The sequence below is a fragment of the Silurus aristotelis genome, assembly GCF_946808225.1.
Source record: "Silurus aristotelis genome assembly, chromosome: 4".
In the NCBI taxonomy this organism is placed as follows: Eukaryota; Metazoa; Chordata; class Actinopteri; order Siluriformes; family Siluridae; genus Silurus; species Silurus aristotelis.
In genome coordinates, this window is record NC_139577.1 from 24,434,518 (window position 1) to 24,454,969 (window position 20,452).

General features: G+C 37.8%; 2 protein-coding genes across 2 annotated transcripts; one reads left to right on the top strand and one right to left on the bottom strand.

Moving 5' to 3' along the window:
- The first annotated feature begins 677 nt into the window (after window positions 1-677).
- Window positions 678-3,821, top strand: LOC310724429 (phenazine biosynthesis-like domain-containing protein). The gene is made up of 9 exons (XM_083538461.1): window positions 678-876; window positions 972-1,071; window positions 1,597-1,695; window positions 1,781-1,890; window positions 2,297-2,326; window positions 2,430-2,518; window positions 2,647-2,822; window positions 3,013-3,075; window positions 3,281-3,821. Exons 1-9 carry the CDS (start codon window positions 793-795, stop codon window positions 3,391-3,393), a joined length of 864 nt encoding a protein of 287 aa, XP_083394587.1. The 5' UTR covers window positions 678-792; the 3' UTR covers window positions 3,394-3,821.
- Window positions 3,595-19,466, bottom strand: dna2 (DNA replication helicase/nuclease 2). The gene is made up of 23 exons (XM_083538294.1): window positions 19,082-19,466; window positions 18,912-18,956; window positions 17,192-18,153; window positions 16,462-16,635; window positions 16,181-16,364; window positions 15,813-15,961; window positions 15,574-15,705; window positions 15,137-15,365; window positions 14,604-14,721; window positions 14,156-14,312; window positions 13,280-13,471; window positions 10,890-11,120; window positions 10,551-10,667; window positions 10,288-10,397; window positions 9,999-10,108; window positions 8,719-8,940; window positions 8,259-8,452; window positions 7,732-7,821; window positions 7,309-7,510; window positions 7,062-7,151; window positions 6,059-6,241; window positions 4,303-4,451; window positions 3,595-3,906 (listed from the first exon to the last, which is right to left on the bottom strand). The coding sequence occupies exons 1-23, from the start codon at window positions 19,118-19,120 to the stop codon at window positions 3,855-3,857; spliced, it is 4,131 nt and encodes a 1,376-aa protein (XP_083394420.1). The 5' UTR covers window positions 19,121-19,466; the 3' UTR covers window positions 3,595-3,854.
- Window positions 19,467-20,452: the final 986 nt, after the last annotated feature.

Sequence of the window (20,452 nt, forward strand, 5' to 3'; positions counted from 1 at the left end):
ACCTCCACTATCACGTCATGATTATACAAGCCATCAATACTATACAAAAATGCAATATAATGACACGTGGCATTACAGAGAGAGAGAGGCATTTCACATATGGAGGGTAAATATAATTAAGAAACCCAGTTAAGACAACTCCAAACCTCTACACTACAACCACAACTGTGCACCTACATCATCTGGAACAGTTCAGAATCAATATTTGTCTAATAACATGACAAAAACATAAACATGTAAATAAATTACAACAGACTTATAATATCCACCGCTCCTCAAAAGGCTGTAGTCCAGTGGTATTGCTTGTATTCACTGGTGTGGACGTAAAGAACAAACCCTTTCCCGGGCTGAGGCAAGCTAGCTAGCTTCGGGGTTGGCCGACCTCTTTTCACAATGTCTAGCTTTTCTTGAAAAGTGATTTTAAAGTATATCCGAGACCAAATCAATTTCTCTTCCTCCGTAGGCATACAAAAAGTCTAACTCAGATGTATTAATGTGTGCAGAGCGACATAGTGCAGAACACCAGTGGGAGTGAAGAAAGTAGAGCGCACATGAGCCGCATTTTCTGCAAGCAGAATGAGGATGGAAGGATGGAAGTTTACAATAAAAGCTCATTTAAGACTATCCATATAGAAACATGAAGCTGTCTCTTTAAAATGGTGCAACATACCAAGTTCAAAGTCCAAGCTAAATAAATTTTCTGCTAGTACAAAATCCAAGTTCTACTGGTTTATTTAAACAATCTTTCTACAATCCTAATACAGGACTATCAGAGACATCTCAGGATTACTAATGGAGATTCCAATATATACTGTTGATGCATTTACTAATTTACCATTTAAAGGAAATCCTGCTGCTGTTTGTTTGTTAGAAAATGTAAGTCATCCATCATTTTGTATTAAATAAAACACAAACTAGACTATCATGCATAGCCAGTTGGATTTACCATCCATTGTTTATAATGTATCCAGGAACTGAGCGAGGAGCTTTATCAGAAAATAGCAGGTGAAATGAATTTGTCTGAGACTGCATTCCTCACAAATCTCAAACCAACAGAAGATTTTACTTCAGGTACTCAACAAGACTGAACATAATAATTTGTATTAAAGCTGTCAGAGTTTTACATCCTTTTAGGATTGGGTATGGGTTGTTTTACTTCGAGTTTATTCACCTTATACATAAACTATATATGAGGTGCGTGTGTGTGTGTGTGTGTGTGTCAAGTCAAAACACACAAAATATTTTTTCCCGGTTAATTAAGGAGAAAAATTGAAAAAATTAAAAAAATGCGTAAATTAGAAAAATGATTACCTTTGGCATTTCTGTCAGCATTATCCAAGATCCTGTGCCTTCATTGCTATGTCATAGTGAGTGACATGAAAAAAGAAGAAAATTCGTGTTCTTGGACACGAATTATACATACATGCTTTTATAATTTTGTCTCCTTTGTGCTTTATCTGAGCAATAATCTAATTCTATTGAAATAAAATGTGATGTACAATGGTTGTCAATATTAATGTGCAAAGTCTATAATACATTACATTTATATTGTGTAGGCAGGTCTAATAATATGTATCATTAAATGATTTTCCACAGGAGCAAGGTTTGGCTTACGCTGGTTCAGCCCTACACACGAGATCAACCTTTGTGGCCATGCTACACAAGCTTCAGCAGCAGTTCTCTTTTACAAGAAAGGTACAAAATATTTTATTTGTAACATTTTGCAAACACCACTCAGCAATGTTAAATGCAACTAAAGCAAAGCTACATTATTTCTAAGGAAACATCAACTCTGTTGTGGCCTTCGAGACCCTGAGTGGAGAGCTGCTAGTGCAACAGCGAGGTGAAACATTAGTGATGGACTTCCCGCTCAATAAACCAGAAGTCCAGGTACAGACACTCATATATAGAGCCCCCAAAAATATACTTTTACCCACTGACAAACTTTACAACATTTTTCATATTTCGAGAAATAAATATTTTTCATGCACAATATCAGATTTAATTAATATGATTTAAACATGGGGGAGGGGGAAAAGAAAAAATAAAACATTTACTGCATTGGGAATTTAAAAGTAATTAGACATTTAGGTCTTAACCAGTAAGCTGAAAACTCTACATAAAAGCAAATGAAAAATACTAGCACATACTGAGCATTGTACAGAGATCAGCTAACTACAAATGTTTATCTATTTACATATATACAAGCGTACATGCATACACTTAACATTATCCAATTAGTTAACAGTCCTAAAATATAATGTTTATTATCCCTGTGTCTATGTTTTACATGTAGGACAGAAGAAAATTTAATGAAATTCTTAAGGTAAGTTTACCTGGTAATAACTTTTAATAGAACTATCAAATTCAAAGTATAGTTTTGTTCAAACGCTTTTCTGGAGCCATTCTTATAGCTATTTTCCTTTCAGGCTGCTGTGGGAGATCTGCCTATTCATGAGGTGTGCCACTGTAAAACAACAAAGAAACTGTTAGTACGTTTGGCTGATACATGTGACAGGTACAGAAGAGTCTATTAAATAATGGAAAAAAAATAGCTACTGTATTGTCCAGACTTCACAATTTGGACATTTGTAACTTGTAAAGGCTTCACCTTGAATGAGAATATTATCTGACTTTTGGCTGAAGGTCTGTGCTTAGTTCCCTGAGTCCAGTCGCTGAATCTCTGCTAAAAAGTGAAGATAGCGGAAGGGTTAAGAGTCTTATTATCACAGTAAAAGGAGCACCAACCTCACAACCAGGATATGACTTCTACTCCCGTAACTTTGCACCATGGGTCGGAGTCCCTGAAGATCCAGTAACTGGTAAATTCAGACCCTTAAACAAACCACTCTAAATAAAGAAATGCTTTATAATATGCTTATGCAACATTTAACATTTTCTGAAACTTATAAATACATAATGAAAACTTTTATAGTGCTACATATTGCCTCTGTTCTAGTTTTGACTGACTGTGGTTAACAAGGCTACCTGACATTCCTTTTATTTCTGAAGGCTCTGCACATACAGTTCTTGCTGCTTACTGGTCTGAGCAACTGGGAAAGAAGAAAATGTTAGGTAATGATGTTATATTATGTGCTTATCTGCCCTGGGCAATGAAAATTCAAAGGGGAAGAATAAACCATTCGAGAAAATTTCAGATTACAGTTATGCCAAGTTATGTCCAGAAATCCATGATACAGAATTCATTTACAGCTCATTTCAGAGATCCAATGTTAAATATTTACATATCTACATGAATGGGTTTTTGTTTGTGTGGCAGCCTACCAGTGCTCTAATCGTGGTGGTGAGCTTGAGTTGGAATTGAGAGGAGACAAAAGACTTGACATCGCTGGCCGAGCAGTGATCCTCCTTCAAGGAATCCTTAAACTCTAAAGTGAGTGGTGATGCGGTGCTCACTACAATCAGTGGACTGATGATCATTAGGAATGAAGAACAAATTTTGCTTAGTGTGGATTTTTTCGATAATTTTTTTAAGCAACCTAATATGGTGTTTTGATCATAATGTCTGTAGTGCTATAACTTTTTTTTTTTAAGTGGTGTAATTCTTTAGTAATGACAAAGCTAGAAAAGAAATACTTAAATATCTTTATTACTAGAAAATGTTAAAACTCTCAAGACTATTTACATACAAAATGATTTATAAATAAAAATGAAAACACATTGTAAAATTAGTTAAAAATTAAATACAGCACAAACACACAAAAAACAGTCATTAATGATGAGGTATTACAATTTACTTGTACCATCTTCTTATTGTGAGAACTGTTATTCAGATTCAATAAAAACGGCAGTTTATAAAACTCAGTGTGAGGTAGAATTTGTTCTGCTAATGGTCAGATCTTGAAACGAGGTAGTGCCTCATGAGCAGCAGGTGGCAGCTGGTAGACGTAGTCCAAGTTAAGGAGAACAAGGTTATTAATACGTTTCTGAACTGTTTTACTGTGCTTCTTGACCTACAATAATAATAATGCAATTTCAAAGAAACCTTAAAAAAGATTGACATTAATACACAACCAACTGCTAACCAGTTACAACAGCCAGGCAATATAAAACAGCCAATATAAAACAGTAACTAGCACTTTTTAATTATAACTTTAATATATACAGTATCGTCTTGTAAATGCTAAAGACCCTGATTTACTCAATCTGTTGTATGGTAGTTGAACTTTTGTAAAGTTTAAATGAAAATGATCAAATCGTTTAATTAAATTAAAATAAGCAGAAGTTACTTAAGTTGGAATAACTGTTAACTACTACTAAAGCAGAGTTTGTGTAAAGGATATCATGTTCTCCTGCTGCATGTGAGTGAGAAGTTTCTCCAGTGGAGCGTAAAGACGTAGTGTAGGAGCTGAGCCCAGCATCAGCAGCTTATGTTTGGCTCTGGTGATGGCCACATTCAGCCTTCGCCAGTCTTTCAGCAGCTCTCCCAGCTAACACACACACACACACACACACACAGTGTAAGAGAGAGAGAAACTACAGCATCCAGTAAGCATCAATATATGTAACGTATTGTCCCTGATATAAGACATTGTGTTTTCTTTCTTTTTTTTTTTTTTATGGAAAAGTGTCTCAATAAATGATGTCTTATGTTCAAGCTCTAGACTATTGTCAATAATACCGTACACCCCTGAAAATATGTGCTGCCAAATACGGTTAAACGAGTTCCTTGACCTGAAGCAAACTTATAAATTACGGTCAAAATAACATATCGGTTCAAAATTCGGCCAAGTAAACTAGCATCTGAGGCGAGCTTATGATGCAAATTTTCAACTCATGGTGATAAATGCTTATTTATCTGTTAGGGTTATCTAAGAATATTATATTAAGATTATTAAGATTGTTATTATCTAAGAAATACAGCATGTCAGAATGCAATGTCAGGAGATGGCGAGTCCGAAAGTCTTAGAAAGAAAACCTTACTGCAGCCCTAAAAGCGGCCGCTTGAAGAAATTGACCAGCAAGTGTGTCAGTACATAGCCTGCGGTAAGTCTGCTCTGCGATTGGATACTCCAGGCATGGGTATGTTTTTTCACAATGCGATAGCCTAGGCTAATTATCTAATTAATCCAGATGTGCTGCAGGTAATATAAGGAGGAGCCATATGAAAAGTATTTTTGAATCAAAGCATTTTCTTATACAGTGTCTGTAGCATATGGGAGACGACCGCATACAAAGACTCAACTTTCTCTCTAATAAATATTTTTATTTTAACTTTACAAAAATGAAGCAACAGTTAAATGTAATTCCAGTTTTTTAGCATACAAAAAAAAAAAAAAAACGGTTCATGAACTTTACATCGTATGTGTTTTGCTTCTTGGCTTCTTTTCTTCTGTCTTGCTATATGGAAATGCTTTAAAATTCTGGACCTAAAATAAACGTGAAGAACTTGGGTATACCTATGACCTAGTAACTCTATCCTCTTTATCTAGCTGGTAAGTCACACTTGCTTCACACCAGGCTCTAAAAACAAGTTGTTTTAAGTGTATTATGTGTATTGTGCTGGAGTGGTAAGAGAAACTAATACCAGTGCCCTTACTGTGTGTAAATGCAGGGCCAAGTTTACATAGTACAAATTTTCATTTCACGTAATAACTCGGAGTACTGATTTCCATTTTCCCAAATTCCAGTTTTCAGGAGTCCACCTAGGACTGTCTATCCTAGGAGACCATCTGCCTGTAACCAGTGCATTTGAATTCCATATTTTTTTCATCTTGCAGGTGGTCACCATTTATTTCAGCTCCAAGTCACCATTTTGTGGAGAATTTGTTTAAATTGTATTTTACCTTATTTTAGGGTCACTAAATAAGATTTGAAACTATATAAACTCAAGTGCAGACTGTGCTGGAACTGCCTTCATCAAAAAAAAATCAACTGTAGTGAGATGCAGTGGATGGGATCTAACTATTTTTCATATGATTGTTAGTCTCCAACATGTCTGTCCAAAAATCAGTAATATCAGAAATAAAATTAATATTCGGTTAAAAAATAAACCCGTCTGTGCTGTAGGCTCACATAATGTGGAATTGCTACTTACATTGCCCTCTGTGTGGCTCCTAACAAAGGACACAATGATGATGCTCTTGTCTCGGCCCTGATACTTGTCGACCGTGTTCACCTCCACAGCTCTGAAGGAGTCTTCTTCTAGCAGACTGGAAATTGCTTTGAGCTGCTGCCGGTATGGAGCGATGACACCAATGTCGCTTGCCCTGCAGCCGGCCTAAAACACACACAAAAAAAATTAAAATAAATAAATTCTGTCAAACTTTCAAGCACCCAGTACAAAATCTAATATTTTCCGTAATGTTTATGTTATGCAGGTTAGGTGTAACGTTTGCTTCAGAAGAACTATAATGTACAAGCCTTTAAACTAAAACAGTTGTCATATAGTATCCAGAATAAGACCATGTTCAAAATGGCATGTTTTGATGTCAAACTCATTATAAAATTGTTTATAGTCTCAGTAAATGCTGTAGGTAACTGCTAACAAGACTGCTTAACCCGTTTTTTATATTTTTGCATTTTTATTTGTTTTAATGAACACAAAACAAGAGCCTATTGTGCTGAGAAAGAAGATCTGTTCATAGAGCATGCACATTCACAACTATTACACTGTTAATCAGTTTCTGTATAAATGTACCCCACATTGACTCTAGTCTCATCGTGGAGACGCCATTTTTTCAACTAATGTGTTAGAAAAAATAAAATAAACAAACAAAACAACTTCTTTATGGCCATTTAGCAGCTACACAAAATGTTGTAGTTTAAGCTAAAAGAAAAGCGTTCAAGACCATGTAGATGTTCACCGAATTTACCGCATTACATTAAACAAATTCTTGAAGGGTAAAACATTGCTATGCAGCATTACAAGTATGGCATTTTAAACACAGCCAAGCACGTTGGATTCAGCTTATTAGGATTTTATAAGTTACAAAATATATAGATCAGGTAAGACAGATTTGAGCATCTACAAAAAGAAGGCTGAAAAATGTTAAATGACATTCTGGCATATTACATTCATATTTATAATACAAGATTACCTTAAGCAGCAGGCAAATAAGAGTATGCACCAAGATGGCCTCTGTGCCATTACTGACTCCACCTTTCTCCACAGTCTCTAAAGCTGGAACCTACAGTGACAGAAAGAGTGTGAGACTTTCAAATGACTTTGGTGTTTATTTATATAAAAATACACCATCTTACTGTAAATGCAGCACAAATGATCTTGTCAAACTGTTTAATACATCAGGAGGTTAGCAGTGTAACAACAGAGAAAGTCTAACATACCTGTGACGTGTCCAGAAAGCAGACAGATTTTTGAGGCTCGATGGCAGCATGGACCCAGACAGTATACTGAGGCTGACACATGCACAGCTCGTTCTCTATTGTGGCCCTAGAGGGAAGCTGTAGCTGAGCATTGGCAGTCCGCTCTGAGCCACACTCCAGTCTGCCCTCATACATCAGGGCATTGCTAAGGGACATAATCATGCTGCGGCACAAACAATAAATGACATTCATTTGTCTTAGTTTTTTTTTTCATTTCACATGCAATTAACATTGTATTTCCACATAATCTTGGTTTGTGTGGAAACTAAAACAGATGTGAATAGCAATGCTTTACACTGTACCTTTTAAAAAGAGTAAATGTCAGTTTGATCTTTACAATAAACAAAAGATTGTCTAATGGCAAAAAACTATGACGGGCCTTACCTGTTCATCCTGTACTGGACATTTAGCTGAACTACAGCCTGACTGTGGTGCTCGAGACGTTTGAATAAGCTCTCATCCATCCCCAAAGCCCTTGGAAGAATTTACAAAATATAGTGGGTATTAAAAAAATATATATAAAATTTTGTAGGCACTACACAATTGGGCACTAAAACAAAATGTTCTTTCTCCCCCAGACGGAAATCTCCCTCATTAACAGGTCATATATACAATAATCTTCTTTTAATGCTGTTTTTGATCTATAAGGCTATATATTAGCGCTACTGAGTAACCGAAATTGGATACTGATTCACACATCTGTGACATATTGCTGGTCCTTTACTTTTTTTTATATTTGTTTATTAAATGTATTTTTCTTTTCTCTTTAAGGCCAGAAACATATTACTAATCAGTGACAGCACATTTAGCCAATAAAGCTTTTTTTTTTTTAATTTTCAACTAGACCATCTAAATGGAACATTGCCTTCATACAAATCTTTTTTCAATATGGAATATCATAAAAACAGTACCTGGCCTCAGCATTTTGGACAATTGGAGGCAGCTGTTGGTGATCTCCAACAAGAACAAAACGATGAGCATAGAAGAGCGGTCCCAAGCACACGGGCTGGCTGATCTGAGACGCCTCATCCACAATACAGAAATCGAATCGGCGTCTGCTGAAGATTGGATGCTTCACACCCATACAAGTAGTGGCTACAACAAGCTGAAGAGAGAAGGATGCTTTTAGGTCACCCATCAGTTTTTGTATTTTTTATACTCCTCATTCTCTACACATATTGTGCTATACATACATCTATACATGTGTGTGTATGTGTGTGTGTATGTGTGTATGCTGAATCATTCTTCAAGAAGCACAGGGATGTGTTTTTCTAAACAGGCATTAGCATATACAGGCCTTTCAGATTTTCTTTTGCTGTAATTTTCCACACTCCTTGGGTAGCCTATTTTTTAATCCTGAATTACATGTACCTCTTTATTATAGAGATCCTCTAGCTGTTCAAGGGTGTTGATTCCCCTGGACCGATTCTGCTCCTCTGTGAAGGGCATGATGTCACGGTGCACTTTCTGTGCTCTACCCAGGCGAAGGAAGCTGACCTTAAACTTCTTCAGCTTCAGCAAAATGTTGTCTACAGCAGAATGTGTGTAGCTGGTCAAAAGTACACTGAAGCCACAGGCGTGCAGAATACGCACCTGAAGAACAAATAGATATGTGAAAGACACTAAATGAGTCAAATCGCTAATAGTTGGGCTGCTCAGGTTACGGGTTAGCGTGACGGCAAGATAACACAGCCGCATGAAAATAGCGAAGACATTTCAACAAGTCGACCGGCAGCAGGAAAAGAAAAGACACTAGGTGTCACGGATGATCAGCAAAACATCAGCACAGTGAGCAAAAACTGTATATCATGTAAAAAGGGTACTGTTTAATGAAGTGCTATTGTGTAAACAGTTTGTTTGTAACTTCGAGACAGTCACACGGGATCTGTTCTGTCATGACTCACGAGCATCAGATTGCAGCAAATAACAGCAGCAGTAAACAACAACATTTTTAGTCACTGTTGTGGTTTTCAGCCAGTGCTTATGTATTTGTACACCAATGCATTTTTTCCTTTTTTTTTTTTTCTTTTTGTTTTTTTAATAATGTCTGTTAGCTTGAGGCATTTCTCCATTCCATTCCCTTTATATAGCGTTTGTCTACTACGACAGTAGTAAACGTGATGTACTGCGGCTTTACTACGTGCAACGTGTACGTACTACGTGTTTTCAATAATTTATGCATACATCATTTAATTATTATACAAAATGTTATTAATTATATATTCTAGATGCGTATATCTTTACAACTGAACGAAATGTGTATTTTTTTAAGCATGGTTGTTAATTTGCAATTATCATTAAAAACAATACAAATGTTGATTTACACCATTTACGCTTGCATGCTCAAAAGCTTTCTCTGTTGAAGAAGAAAAAAAAAAAAACAGCATGAGTGAATTTGTTAGTAGATGTTTGCTAGAAGTAGAAATCCCCCATGCACTCCTCATTAAGCAGCCACTATAAGCTTTAAAATGTCAAAAGTAAACAACTCACTAAGTGGCTTTTGCTTTTTTTTTTTTTTATTTAAGTATGCGCTTTTTTTAATCAAAATAATCGTTAGTTGCAGAGGAACTATTTTCATAAGCTAAATATAATAACACACGTTCACATAAATTTCAGATATGCCTTTAATTTTAAATAGTTCTTATTCTTACCAGTGTACAAATGGTAGTAGTTTTCCCAGTTCCAGGCATTCCAACAATAAGTGTGTAGTCTTTGGAAAGTAGTACCTTTTTCATTGCCTGTTTTTGAGGTTTGTTGAGCCCTAAGAAGTAGAATATGATGGATTTAAAAAACTGACATACAGGAACATTAGAAATAAAGCAGCCGGATTTTGCAAAAATGATACAATCTACAGTTAGGAACAGAGATTGTTTTAAATAGTAAAATAGTAGCAAGTTTAAGGACCAAGGCCAGTCATGAAACAAAAAATAGAAGAAACACCTTTCAAGATGTTGGCAACAGCATCTTTGGCCTCTCTGGGCAACACACTGCTGAGGCTGTCGATGAACTGAGGAGGCTTAAACTCCACAATGAGCTGCCTTAGTCTTTCACTGCGAAACAGATCAAGAGTGAGTCAGAACCACTAATGAGTATAGAAAAAATATTAACTCAGGAATTATTGTTATTAACAAACAAAAAAAAAAAAAACAAAAAAAAAAAAAACAATAGAAATAACAGAGTAATCAGCATGTACATATGCAGACCTGTTTGGGGAGTTCTCCATCAGCATACAGAGGTTTCCAAGATGAGTGCTCAAGCCTCCAGCGCCCTCATCCTGATCCAGACGGAATATCATATCCGATGAATTTTTAGAAAGATTTCTAAAACAGTGAGGAAAACAGCATGTTTCTCAAAATCACATTATCTGCAAAGAAATCCTTTATATCAACAAATGCATGTAAGACAATATTTCTAGGTTCAGGATTGAAGAAAGTAAGTTATGAGTTAAAGAAAATACTAAACAGATATGACTGGTTTAATACAAGTCTCCACCTCCACCCTTGAGGATAAAACCAGACAAAGTAAAATAGAATGTGACTTACTTATCCAAATAGCACGTCACTCCTGTGCTTGTGATCTCATTGACGTATCCACTGGCTATAGCGATGAACCTGGAGTCCTGGTCACTGATCACCACCCTGTCCCCAACAATCAGTGTGATGAGTGCATGTGCTCCTTGCCTCCGCTTAAAGTGGTGCACATACACACTGTCTGACAGAGCAGTCACCCTGCCTTCCAATATCATGTTCCCAACACAGCCACCATTCTTCTCCCTGAGGAACAACATTATCGTTTAATGCAGCAGTCCCCAACCTTTTTGCTCTACAAACTGGTTTCACACGAAACCCTTTTTTCATGGACCCGGACGTAACATGCATAACTAAACACGTTAACATGCACATTATATTATTACTTTACAGATTATATGAATAAAATATTAGTTTAATTATTAAATATAGAATGAAAATATTACTCAACTAATAATAATGCATAATCAGAGGTGGCTTAATTTATCCAAGCTGAGATATAAACTGCGACTTAAACGTGCAGGAATTTGCATTGGCAGAAGGGGTCACTTTTAAAAATATAAATATAAATAATATAAAATAAACATTAGTGTCGGTCCAAAGCCTGAATAAATGGGGAGGGTTGCGTTAGGAATGGCATTCAGCATAAAACATGTGCCAAATCAAATATGCTGATCATGGATCAGAATTTCATACCGGATTGGTCGAGGCCTGGGTTACCAACGACCACCACAAGTATCATTAGCCAACAGGGTACCGGTGGAAATCGGGCTACTGTTGGCCAAAGGAGCAGAAGTAGAGGAGGAAGACGTCCACAGAGACGGCAGGGAAAGGAAAAGTGAAGGAGAGTGGAGGTTTGGGTTGGTACTTTAAATGTTGGTACTATAACTGGTAAAGGGATTTGTAAAGATTGGCCAGGCAGATTGACCGAGCTGAGATAGATGTGCTGCAAGTTAGAGCAATAAAGGGTGGAGATGGAAATGTGTTGACTAGTGAGGAGAGTGTGTTGAGAAGGTGGAAGGAGTATTTTGAGCAGCTAATGAATGAGGAAAATGAAAGAGAGAGAAGGTTGTATGGATAGGATTAGTAAGAAGGAAGTGAAAGCAGCATTTAAAAGGATGAAGAGTAAAAAGTCGGTAGGTAAAGGTGATGTACTGGTAGTAGCGTGGAGATGTTTAGGAGAGATGGCAGTGGAGTTTTTAACAAGATTGCTTAACAAGATTCTGAAAGGTGAGCAGATGCCTAAGGAATGGAGAAGCAGTGTGCCGGTACCGGTTTTTAACTACAGGGGAATTAAGTTGATCGGTCACTCCATGAAGTTATGGGAAAGAGTAGTGGCTGAGAGAGGAATTGTGGTATTGTGTGAGGAAGTCAGGTGTGTCAGAAGTATGTGAGGGTGATGCAGGACATGCATGAGGACAGTGTGACAGCAGTGTGCAGTAGGAACGACAGACTGGTTCAAGGTGGAGGTTGGACTGCATCAAGGATCGGCTCTGAGCCCTTTCCTGTTTGCAGAGGTGATGGACAGGTTGATAGACGAGGTCAGACAGGAGTCTCCATGGACTATGATGTTTGCGGAAGATGTTATTTGTGATAAAAGTAGGTTGAGAAGAGCCTGGAGAGGTGGAGGTAGACGCTGGAGAAATGACAGTTAATAGGGGTAAGACATAGTACATGTGTGTACATTTTGTACGTCGCTCTGAATAAGGGCGTCTGCTAAATGCAGCAAATGCAAATGCAAATGACAGTGAGGGCAGTGGAGTGGTGCGGTTGCAGGGAGAAGAGGTGGTAAAAGTGGATGAGTTTAGGTACCTGGGGTCAACAGTGCAAATTCAAGTCAAGTTTATTTCTATTGTGCTTTTCACAACAGACATTGTCTCAAAGCAGCTTTACAGAATTTAACAGTTAAGGTGAACAATGTATATTTATGCCTAATGAGCAGCCATGGCGAAAGTAATGGAGAGTGTGTTAGAGAAGTGAAGAAAAGAGTGCAGGCAGGGTGGAGTGGGTGGAAAAGAGTGGAAGGAGTGATTTGTGATAGAAGAGTATCTGCAAGAGTGAAAGGGAAAGTTTATAGGACTGTGGCGAGACCTGCGATGTTGTATGGTTTAGAGACAGTGGCATTGGGGGTATGAAGACGGATGATCCACTGTGGTGACCCCTAATGGGAGAAGCCGAAAGAAGAAGAAGAAGATATATCCCTAAAGATCAGTATTAAAGTACTCTGCAATGAAAGGTCTCAACTCTGGCTGCGAAAGGAGGAGAGTGGGCGTTGAGCCATCAACCCGACCCCGTAAAAATAAACTGCCACGAAAACGCCAAGTAAGCCATCAGGCTCTTACTGCCAAATGCAAATAATAAAACAAATAAATAAATAACAGTATTCTCTTCATCTCTATGCCAACCTCTCCTGAGCAGACTGGAGCCAGATGTTACGACGTCCTCTCTTGCTCTCGATGGTGAGTGCTTCCAAGCTGCAGAGCAACAACCAGTGACTAAAGTACTGTAGGTGAAGCTGATTTAGATGTTCACTCTCATGCTGTAAGAAAGCCTGAGGATCTTCAGAAGGACATGCAACGGAAGCCTTCTCCACAGCTCTAAACACAAAACAAGCACACAGTCCAGAAGATGTGCATATTGTTTATATACACATGTACATACAGATGTATATACAGATATAGACATACTTGCTGCATTTCGCAATACACCATGTGCATTTTTATATAGCCTACATATTTTATATGGAGATGCTGCATCTCATTTCAATGCACTTTTATACCTTCTATGAATGTACATTTGAAATAAACTTTGATTTTTAAATCTTTAATTCATTTATTCAACTTAAGTAACTGTTTTATTCTGGGCAGTGTCACAAGGGAACCAGCGCCTACCCCTAAAACATCAAAATAAACCAAGGCTGGGAGAACAGTCCATTACAATTCAGAGTATATTCCAAAAAGTTATTCTGTAATAACTCAAAACTAGTGTCTAGGAATAGACACTAATGGTTAATAGTTTTTTTTGTATCATAGCAGGTGAGAAATAGTCTCTTGCTATTCAAATAAGCCCAAGGAAATAAATGTGATATTTGTAAAGCAAAGTTTAATTTATATAGTGCCTTTCTCAAACCCAGGTTATTAAAAAAATATTATTAAAAATATTATTAGTCATGATGTAAAAAAAAAATAAGCAAATGTATGAGAACTGTCCAGCATAACATGTTTGCAAGTAACTTGCAATACTGCATATTGTACAAACTGCATTATGGAGGTGTGCAGTACCTGCTATAAAGTGCACAATTTCTTCTCTGTGGGCAATACTTGCAGGCTTGCTGGTCAGAGATGACTTCAGGTAAACATGCCATTCGGCTTTTGCCCTCCTTCTTGATGAGACTGTTGCTAAGATGTTGAACCAGTGAGTTCCTCAGTTTGATCAGCTCTGTAAAGACCAAGAAAAAAACATCAATATCAGAACTGACATGCAGAAAAAACTGACACGCATGTGGAGACCATTCATTTCTTGTAATTGGGTCTCATCTCAGAGTTCTCATTAAATTTCCCTCTGATTTACAGAGCATGAAGTGCCTCACTGACCAAATGTTTCTCTGATCAGATGAATCATAGCTGTCAGCATTGAAGGCCAAACCATTACAAGAGAGCCATGACAATCACCTCCTCACCTTTAAACAATTGATTACTCTCTTGTGTATTCTGTATAGATGATACAAACCTCTTCTGTCCATGTGGTTGCCCACTATAGGGTGTAGATTGCCAGTCTTCAAGTAAACAAGAAAGCCAGCCTCAGCATCTGTCCGTCTCTCAGTGCTCATAAGAGTATATAAGATAACCTAAAATGATAAATATTTTTGGACATATCTGAACATGGACATATATACAATATAGGTATTTTAGAATTAATGTTCATTTGCTTTAATGAATGAATGTGACCCTAGCTGTTTATTGCATTCTCTTAGATGTTGTATGACCTTTTCATTATATGAATGTGTGGGGATCGCTATCCACGTGAGAAAAAAAAAAAAAAAAAAAAAAAAAAACACCTTCTAAACTGATATTTTTTTTGCTTTAAAAAGTGATGCTAATGTGGATACATAGGTATGTAATTATTTTAATTAAAAAAATTAAGAAAATAAGAAAGAAAAAAACAAACAAACAAAAAAATAAATAAACTCCCAAACTGTCTAGTCTGACTTAATACATGTTTCAAAAGGGGAACATGTTCAGCTAGGTTTTCAAGTCTTTTACCTGACTACGATGTTCAATGGAGTTAGATTCCTTTCCGGTCTTTAGCTCCAGTGGCACAATTTTGTCTACATGCCTCCTGCCTCGCCGTTGGATCCGTACGCCGGCTGTCAAATCAATTTTTCCCTTCAATCCAAACCTTGGAGACCAGATGTTCTCTTCAATGTCCACAAAATCAGTGACCGTGATGCTGCAGGCTGAGTCCTGCCTGCTTAAAGCGCCATCACTGGGGCTGAGGACACAAACATATGTACACATAACACAAACTATGAGAATAATAATTACTACCTAGGAAGAAACCTTCAAAGAAAAAGTATTTGGTCATTTTGTTTTTATTTCATAGACAATTACAGCAAGACAGTCCCTGATTAAGTTCCATTTAATCTTTATTTTCCATTCTGATAAAACTTTATTGAATAAAAATGGAGAATAATGCTTACAGCCTGAAAGTCAGTTGTTTCTGTCTGGCCTGTGCAGAGGTATGGAGATAGTCTTTGGCCCATTCAGCAATTGCTGGAAGGTATTCATCCACCTCCTGCTTCATATCTGCTTGAGTCAGTTTTAGACTATACCTAGTCAAAGAATATATAGACACATGTGCATAAACAAACACCTACATTTACCTGAATACAGCTCATAAGGTGCTTTAAATAATATTATATCGCTTAATGCCTTTTACATTTGTCCGAGGTAGTTTGGGTTGAGCAGGGCTTCACTGGCAAACTTCTCTAGATTTCCAGCAGAAAAGTCTAAAGACATTGCAGCTTTTTGAAAGATATCATGAACTATAGTCCCATTCAGCATCTGCTTGCTTCCACCGTCCAAACTCTAGAAGTAAAATATTGATCATTTTTACATGTATGAATTAATCTGCAACAAATCTATCTTTTGCGTGCATTTAAGCAATCTGGGTTCAGGAAAACTGGATCTGCAACTGAAAAGTTGAAAACCCACTAAAGCAAGAGGAGATTTGGTCCAAAGGAAATGCATGCAAATTTTTTAATGCATCAAATATTCCAGGTTCTTTACAATGCAAAACACTCTCACCTTAAACATCTCTCCAAGTACAGCACGTCTCATACAGCGGACACTGTTAGCTACGCTGGTCCCGGAGATGAGCACATCAGGAAGAAGCACTAGATAACCAGAGTTCCTATCAATCACCCAATAGCCAGAAACACACTCCCCTTCCAGATGAACAATGTCCCCAACAGCAACTGGAGTATTCTCCCTTAAGTAAGAAATAATAAAATAAAAAAATTAGCCTATTAAACAAAAAAGTACAGGTTTTTAGATAATATCTTTCTTTACAGTGAGAATTTTTCTACCAGCCATCCTTTAGAACGCAGGTCTCTGTAGGGTGCGATGATTTGGAACACGTGATGGTTAAATGCTTCTCAATGTAGCCTTGGGCTCCAGTGGCTTCTTGCACATCAAGAACCCAGTACCGGTTATGGAGTCCAGAAGAAAGAATGACATGCTCAGGAATGCTTTCTTTCTTTCTACAAGGCAGAGAAAGATAGGTCATGCTTCTGTTTGAACGGCTAAACCTTAATTAACATTAAGATTCTCTAATGTGAAACGATTTGCTGAATTAATATTCATGAACATCATCTTCAGTATGTAACTATAATTTACCAAGATAGTCAGTGAGCTGATAGCTAGTGAGTGAAAAAGTGAGCTTTTTTTTTCTATTAAGAACCCAAATCATTTACGTCTGCATTAACCAATATACAGAATAAAATCATGTCTAATTTTCAAACCTAAATAATGCCTTAATTAACATTTGTTACTACCAAAATTTGGGCTGTGTAGTGGGTTAGCATTTAAAAAACAAGCATATTAGTATAATCCAGTAATTTACATTATAAGGAATGAATGTCATGTTCAACAATGTCAATAGTACTATGGTTTATGACTTATCAGTAACCAATTCAGTAAATAACATTTAATTAATGCAATTTTTAGGTAATGCATTACCAACCTAACGAGATCAAAGATTCATCTTCATTAATCCATAAACACACACATGGAACACACACACACAACATAACATACTCAATTTTGGATTTTTTATGCTCTGGCTCTTGGAAACTTTGCTCCATTTGGTCATTAAACCAGCTGTCATCCAGTATATTGAGGTTCTCTTCAGCAGATGTGATGGCTTTTTCTTTATCATCAAGGTTGTTAACTTGTTTCGATTTCTCCTTTTCACCATCATTGTTGCACACCCATGAAGTGTAAGACACCACAAGATCTGACTGATTATCACTGGATATTTCAGTGTAGTCTGTGCTTGGCTCAGTAATAAGAGGGGTGTTCTCTTTTTCATCCTCACTGGAGCTTATTTTACGATGGCTGATTGGTGGTAAATTTGTGACTGATTCTGGGGCACCATTCTTTTTCTCTGAAGTCATATTTCCCAGAATCTTACCAGGTACAGTTGTTATTAAACAGTTCTTTACAGATAGTGTCTTGACAGCTTTGTCCAACTTTTTCTCAATGTTCTTTGAGAAGCCTTTCATTAATGTCTTATCTTTCAAATTTGCAGATTCATGAATATTTAGAAGAAATTTGCTTATTTCATCTCCCTCAGAGAAAGATTCTTGTTTAACACTTTTCAGTACTTGCCCTGTTCTGGGGCGCTTGGCTTTCGGCTGTGACTCCAAACCATGAATCAGCCGCTTCACTGAACCAAATTGACCAATACAGTTCTCTGCTTCGAATGTACCACCTGATTTTGGGCTTGTTTCATTCTGTGGCTGCAGTAATCTGCTATACAAGAGTTTGGTCTTGCAGGCAAGGCCTCGGGAATGTGGACTACGGGACACAGGGGAGCACGGACCCACAGAAAAGGGCTGTTTTAGGCAGTGATGCTTTTTTTCACTTTCAGGGGTCTCAGGGATGGTGAGGGGGGAGAGAGGAAACCTTGTGTCCTGCCTATCACAGGTCTGCATAATATCTGTGACCTCTTCTTTCACCCGAATGGTTGTACCAGGATTTGAGGATTTGGGGAGTACCTGTGAAAATATTAAAGGGTACAATTTAAAAATATGAAATCACACTCTCTTGAAGTTTAATTACCAGATTTTTTTTTTTTATAAATAGAAAAGAGGATTAAAACATTCCTTATCGATGTTTACAAAAGGCAGTTATAAAAGACATTAAAGTGATTCCACATTGCTTATATACACATGCTTATTAAGCTCAAGGACAAATTTTAAAGTAAATACTCTGCATTGTTACACACTGCCATGCAGTAGATGTATTCAAATGACACGTGATTTACGATGATTTAACACTCCCCCAATTTGACTATAACAAAAGTCCTGTGGCCCATAGATTTAAAATGTTTCAACATTCAGACTGACACACACAAAACTGAAAATGAGTTTGAAGAGAGTTTAGAGACTTGGATCACACCATCATGCTGCTTGTCAGTCAGATGCTGGTCAGAATAAATAAAAGATCATTACAAAAGGCCCATAATTAATCACCTTTGCAGCTGATATTTATTTAGGAATGTATCTGGAAATAGTTCAATCAGTGTGTCTCTCATGTTCTCATTCTCTGTCTGTGTGGGTTTCCTCAGGAATCCTAGCGCCTCACAAAATTAAGTCAAAAGTGAGCTGACTCCTCATTTCTAGTGTGTTTGGTGCCCTGCCTTGTGACCCATACCGGGTGTATGCCCACCTCATGCTTAGCGTTTCTGGGACAGGACCCGATGCCACGATGGCCAAAATAAAGCAATGGGCTAGTGAGTGAGGAAATTATTTACCTTGGAGAAAAATGCGGAAATGTCTGAATGCAGTCCACTGCTCATCTGCAATAGAAAAAAAAGAAAGTTTCCCTAGTTTATCCCCATCGTCGTTTTAGCTTGTTATTCCCAGCGTGTGCAAACTCAAGCACGTGTTTACAATCAAACTGAGCGGGTAAATCGGCACTCACCGTGCTTTTCCTGCACTTAATTTTCGACATGGTTGACATGTAGGAGAATAGTTATTCAGGAGGTTTCAATATTAGAGCTTATAAAGGACAAGCGGTCTCAAGTCAGCATGAGGCAGATCAGATCAGATCAGCTCAGCTCAGCTCCTTCTCATCTTGTTCGGGTTTTAAGCACAAATATCACGAGTGTCACGCAGTAAAAAAATCAATCGTCCAAACCGCGAACAAAAACAAACTTTGATCTTTTATTCCATCCGACAGAAACACTATTGTATCCACACAGACACGTTTAAAGTATGTTCACATCCATTGGTATCACAGATTCGCGCCAATAGTATAAACATAAGCTGCATTTCTTCTGGTTTTTGTCTACACCGATTTAAAGGCTGCTAAGCTGTACGGCGCCCCTAGTGTTACATAAAGAGTACTACATTTCTCAATTAAACATCTAAAAAGTAATACAAATAAAATACATATACTGTATTACAGAATGAGAACCCAGCCATTAGGGGGGCACAAGCCAGTGCACTCTTAGTGCCGGTCCCAAGCCCGGGTAAATGGGGAGGGTTGCGTTAGGAAGGGCATCCAGCGTAAAACATGTGCCAAATCAAATATGCGGATCACAAATGAGAATTTCATACCGGATCGGTCGAGGCCCGGGTTAACAACGACCGCCACAGGTATCGTTAGCCGACAGGGTACCGGTGGAAATTGGGCTACTGTTGGCCGAAGGAGGAGAAGGAGAGGAGGAAGACGTCTACAGAGACGGCAGGAAAAGGAGCAGTGTAGGAGAGTAGAGGTTCGGGTTGGTACTTTAAATGTTGGTACTATGACTGGTAAAGGGAGAGAGGTAGCTGATATGATGGAGAGGAGAAAGGTAGATATGCTGTGTGTTCAGGAGACCAAGTGGAAAGGGTGTAAGGCCAGGAACATTGGAGGTGGGTTTAAACTGTTTTATCATGGTGTGGATGGAAAGAGAAATGGTGTAGGGGTGATTCTGAAGGAAGAGTACAGTAAGAGTGTAGTGGAGGTGAAGAGAGTTTCTGATAGGGTGATGATCGTGAAGGTGGAGGTTGAAGGGATGATGATAAATGTCATCAGTGCCTATGCTCCACAAGTTGGCTGTGAGATGGAGGAGAAGGAAAGATTCTGGAGTGAATTAGATGAAGTGGTAGATGGTGTACCTAGGAAAGAACGATTGGTGATTGGGGCAGACTTTAATGGGCATGTAGGTGAAGGTAACAGAGGTGATGAGGAGGTGATGGGTAGGTATGGTTTTAAGGAGAGGAATGTGGAAGGGCAGATGGTGGTAGATTTTGCTAAAAGGATGGAAATGGCAGTGGTGAACACGTATTTTAAGAAGAAGGAGGATCA

Excerpts from the sequence above, each read along its gene's own strand:
- LOC310724429 (XM_083538461.1), top strand. The coding sequence starts at position 793 with ATGGAGATTCCAATATATACTGTTGATGCATTTACTAATTTACCATTT. Across the intron at positions 877-971 it reads CTGTTTGTTTGTTAGAAAAT|GAACTGAGCGAGGAGCTTTA; the intron begins GTAAGTCATCCA and ends TAATGTATCCAG. Across the intron at positions 2,823-3,012 it reads CCCTGAAGATCCAGTAACTG|GCTCTGCACATACAGTTCTT; the intron begins GTAAATTCAGAC and ends TTATTTCTGAAG.
- dna2 (XM_083538294.1), bottom strand. The coding sequence starts at position 19,120 with ATGTCAACCATGTCGAAAATTAAGTGCAGGAAAAGCACG. Across the intron at positions 7,152-7,308 it reads GCTTTCTGGACACGTCACAG|GTTCCAGCTTTAGAGACTGT; the intron begins GTATGTTAGACT and ends CTGTCACTGTAG. Across the intron at positions 6,242-7,061 it reads TTATTTGCCTGCTGCTTAAG|GCCGGCTGCAGGGCAAGCGA; the intron begins GTAATCTTGTAT and ends TGTGTGTTTTAG.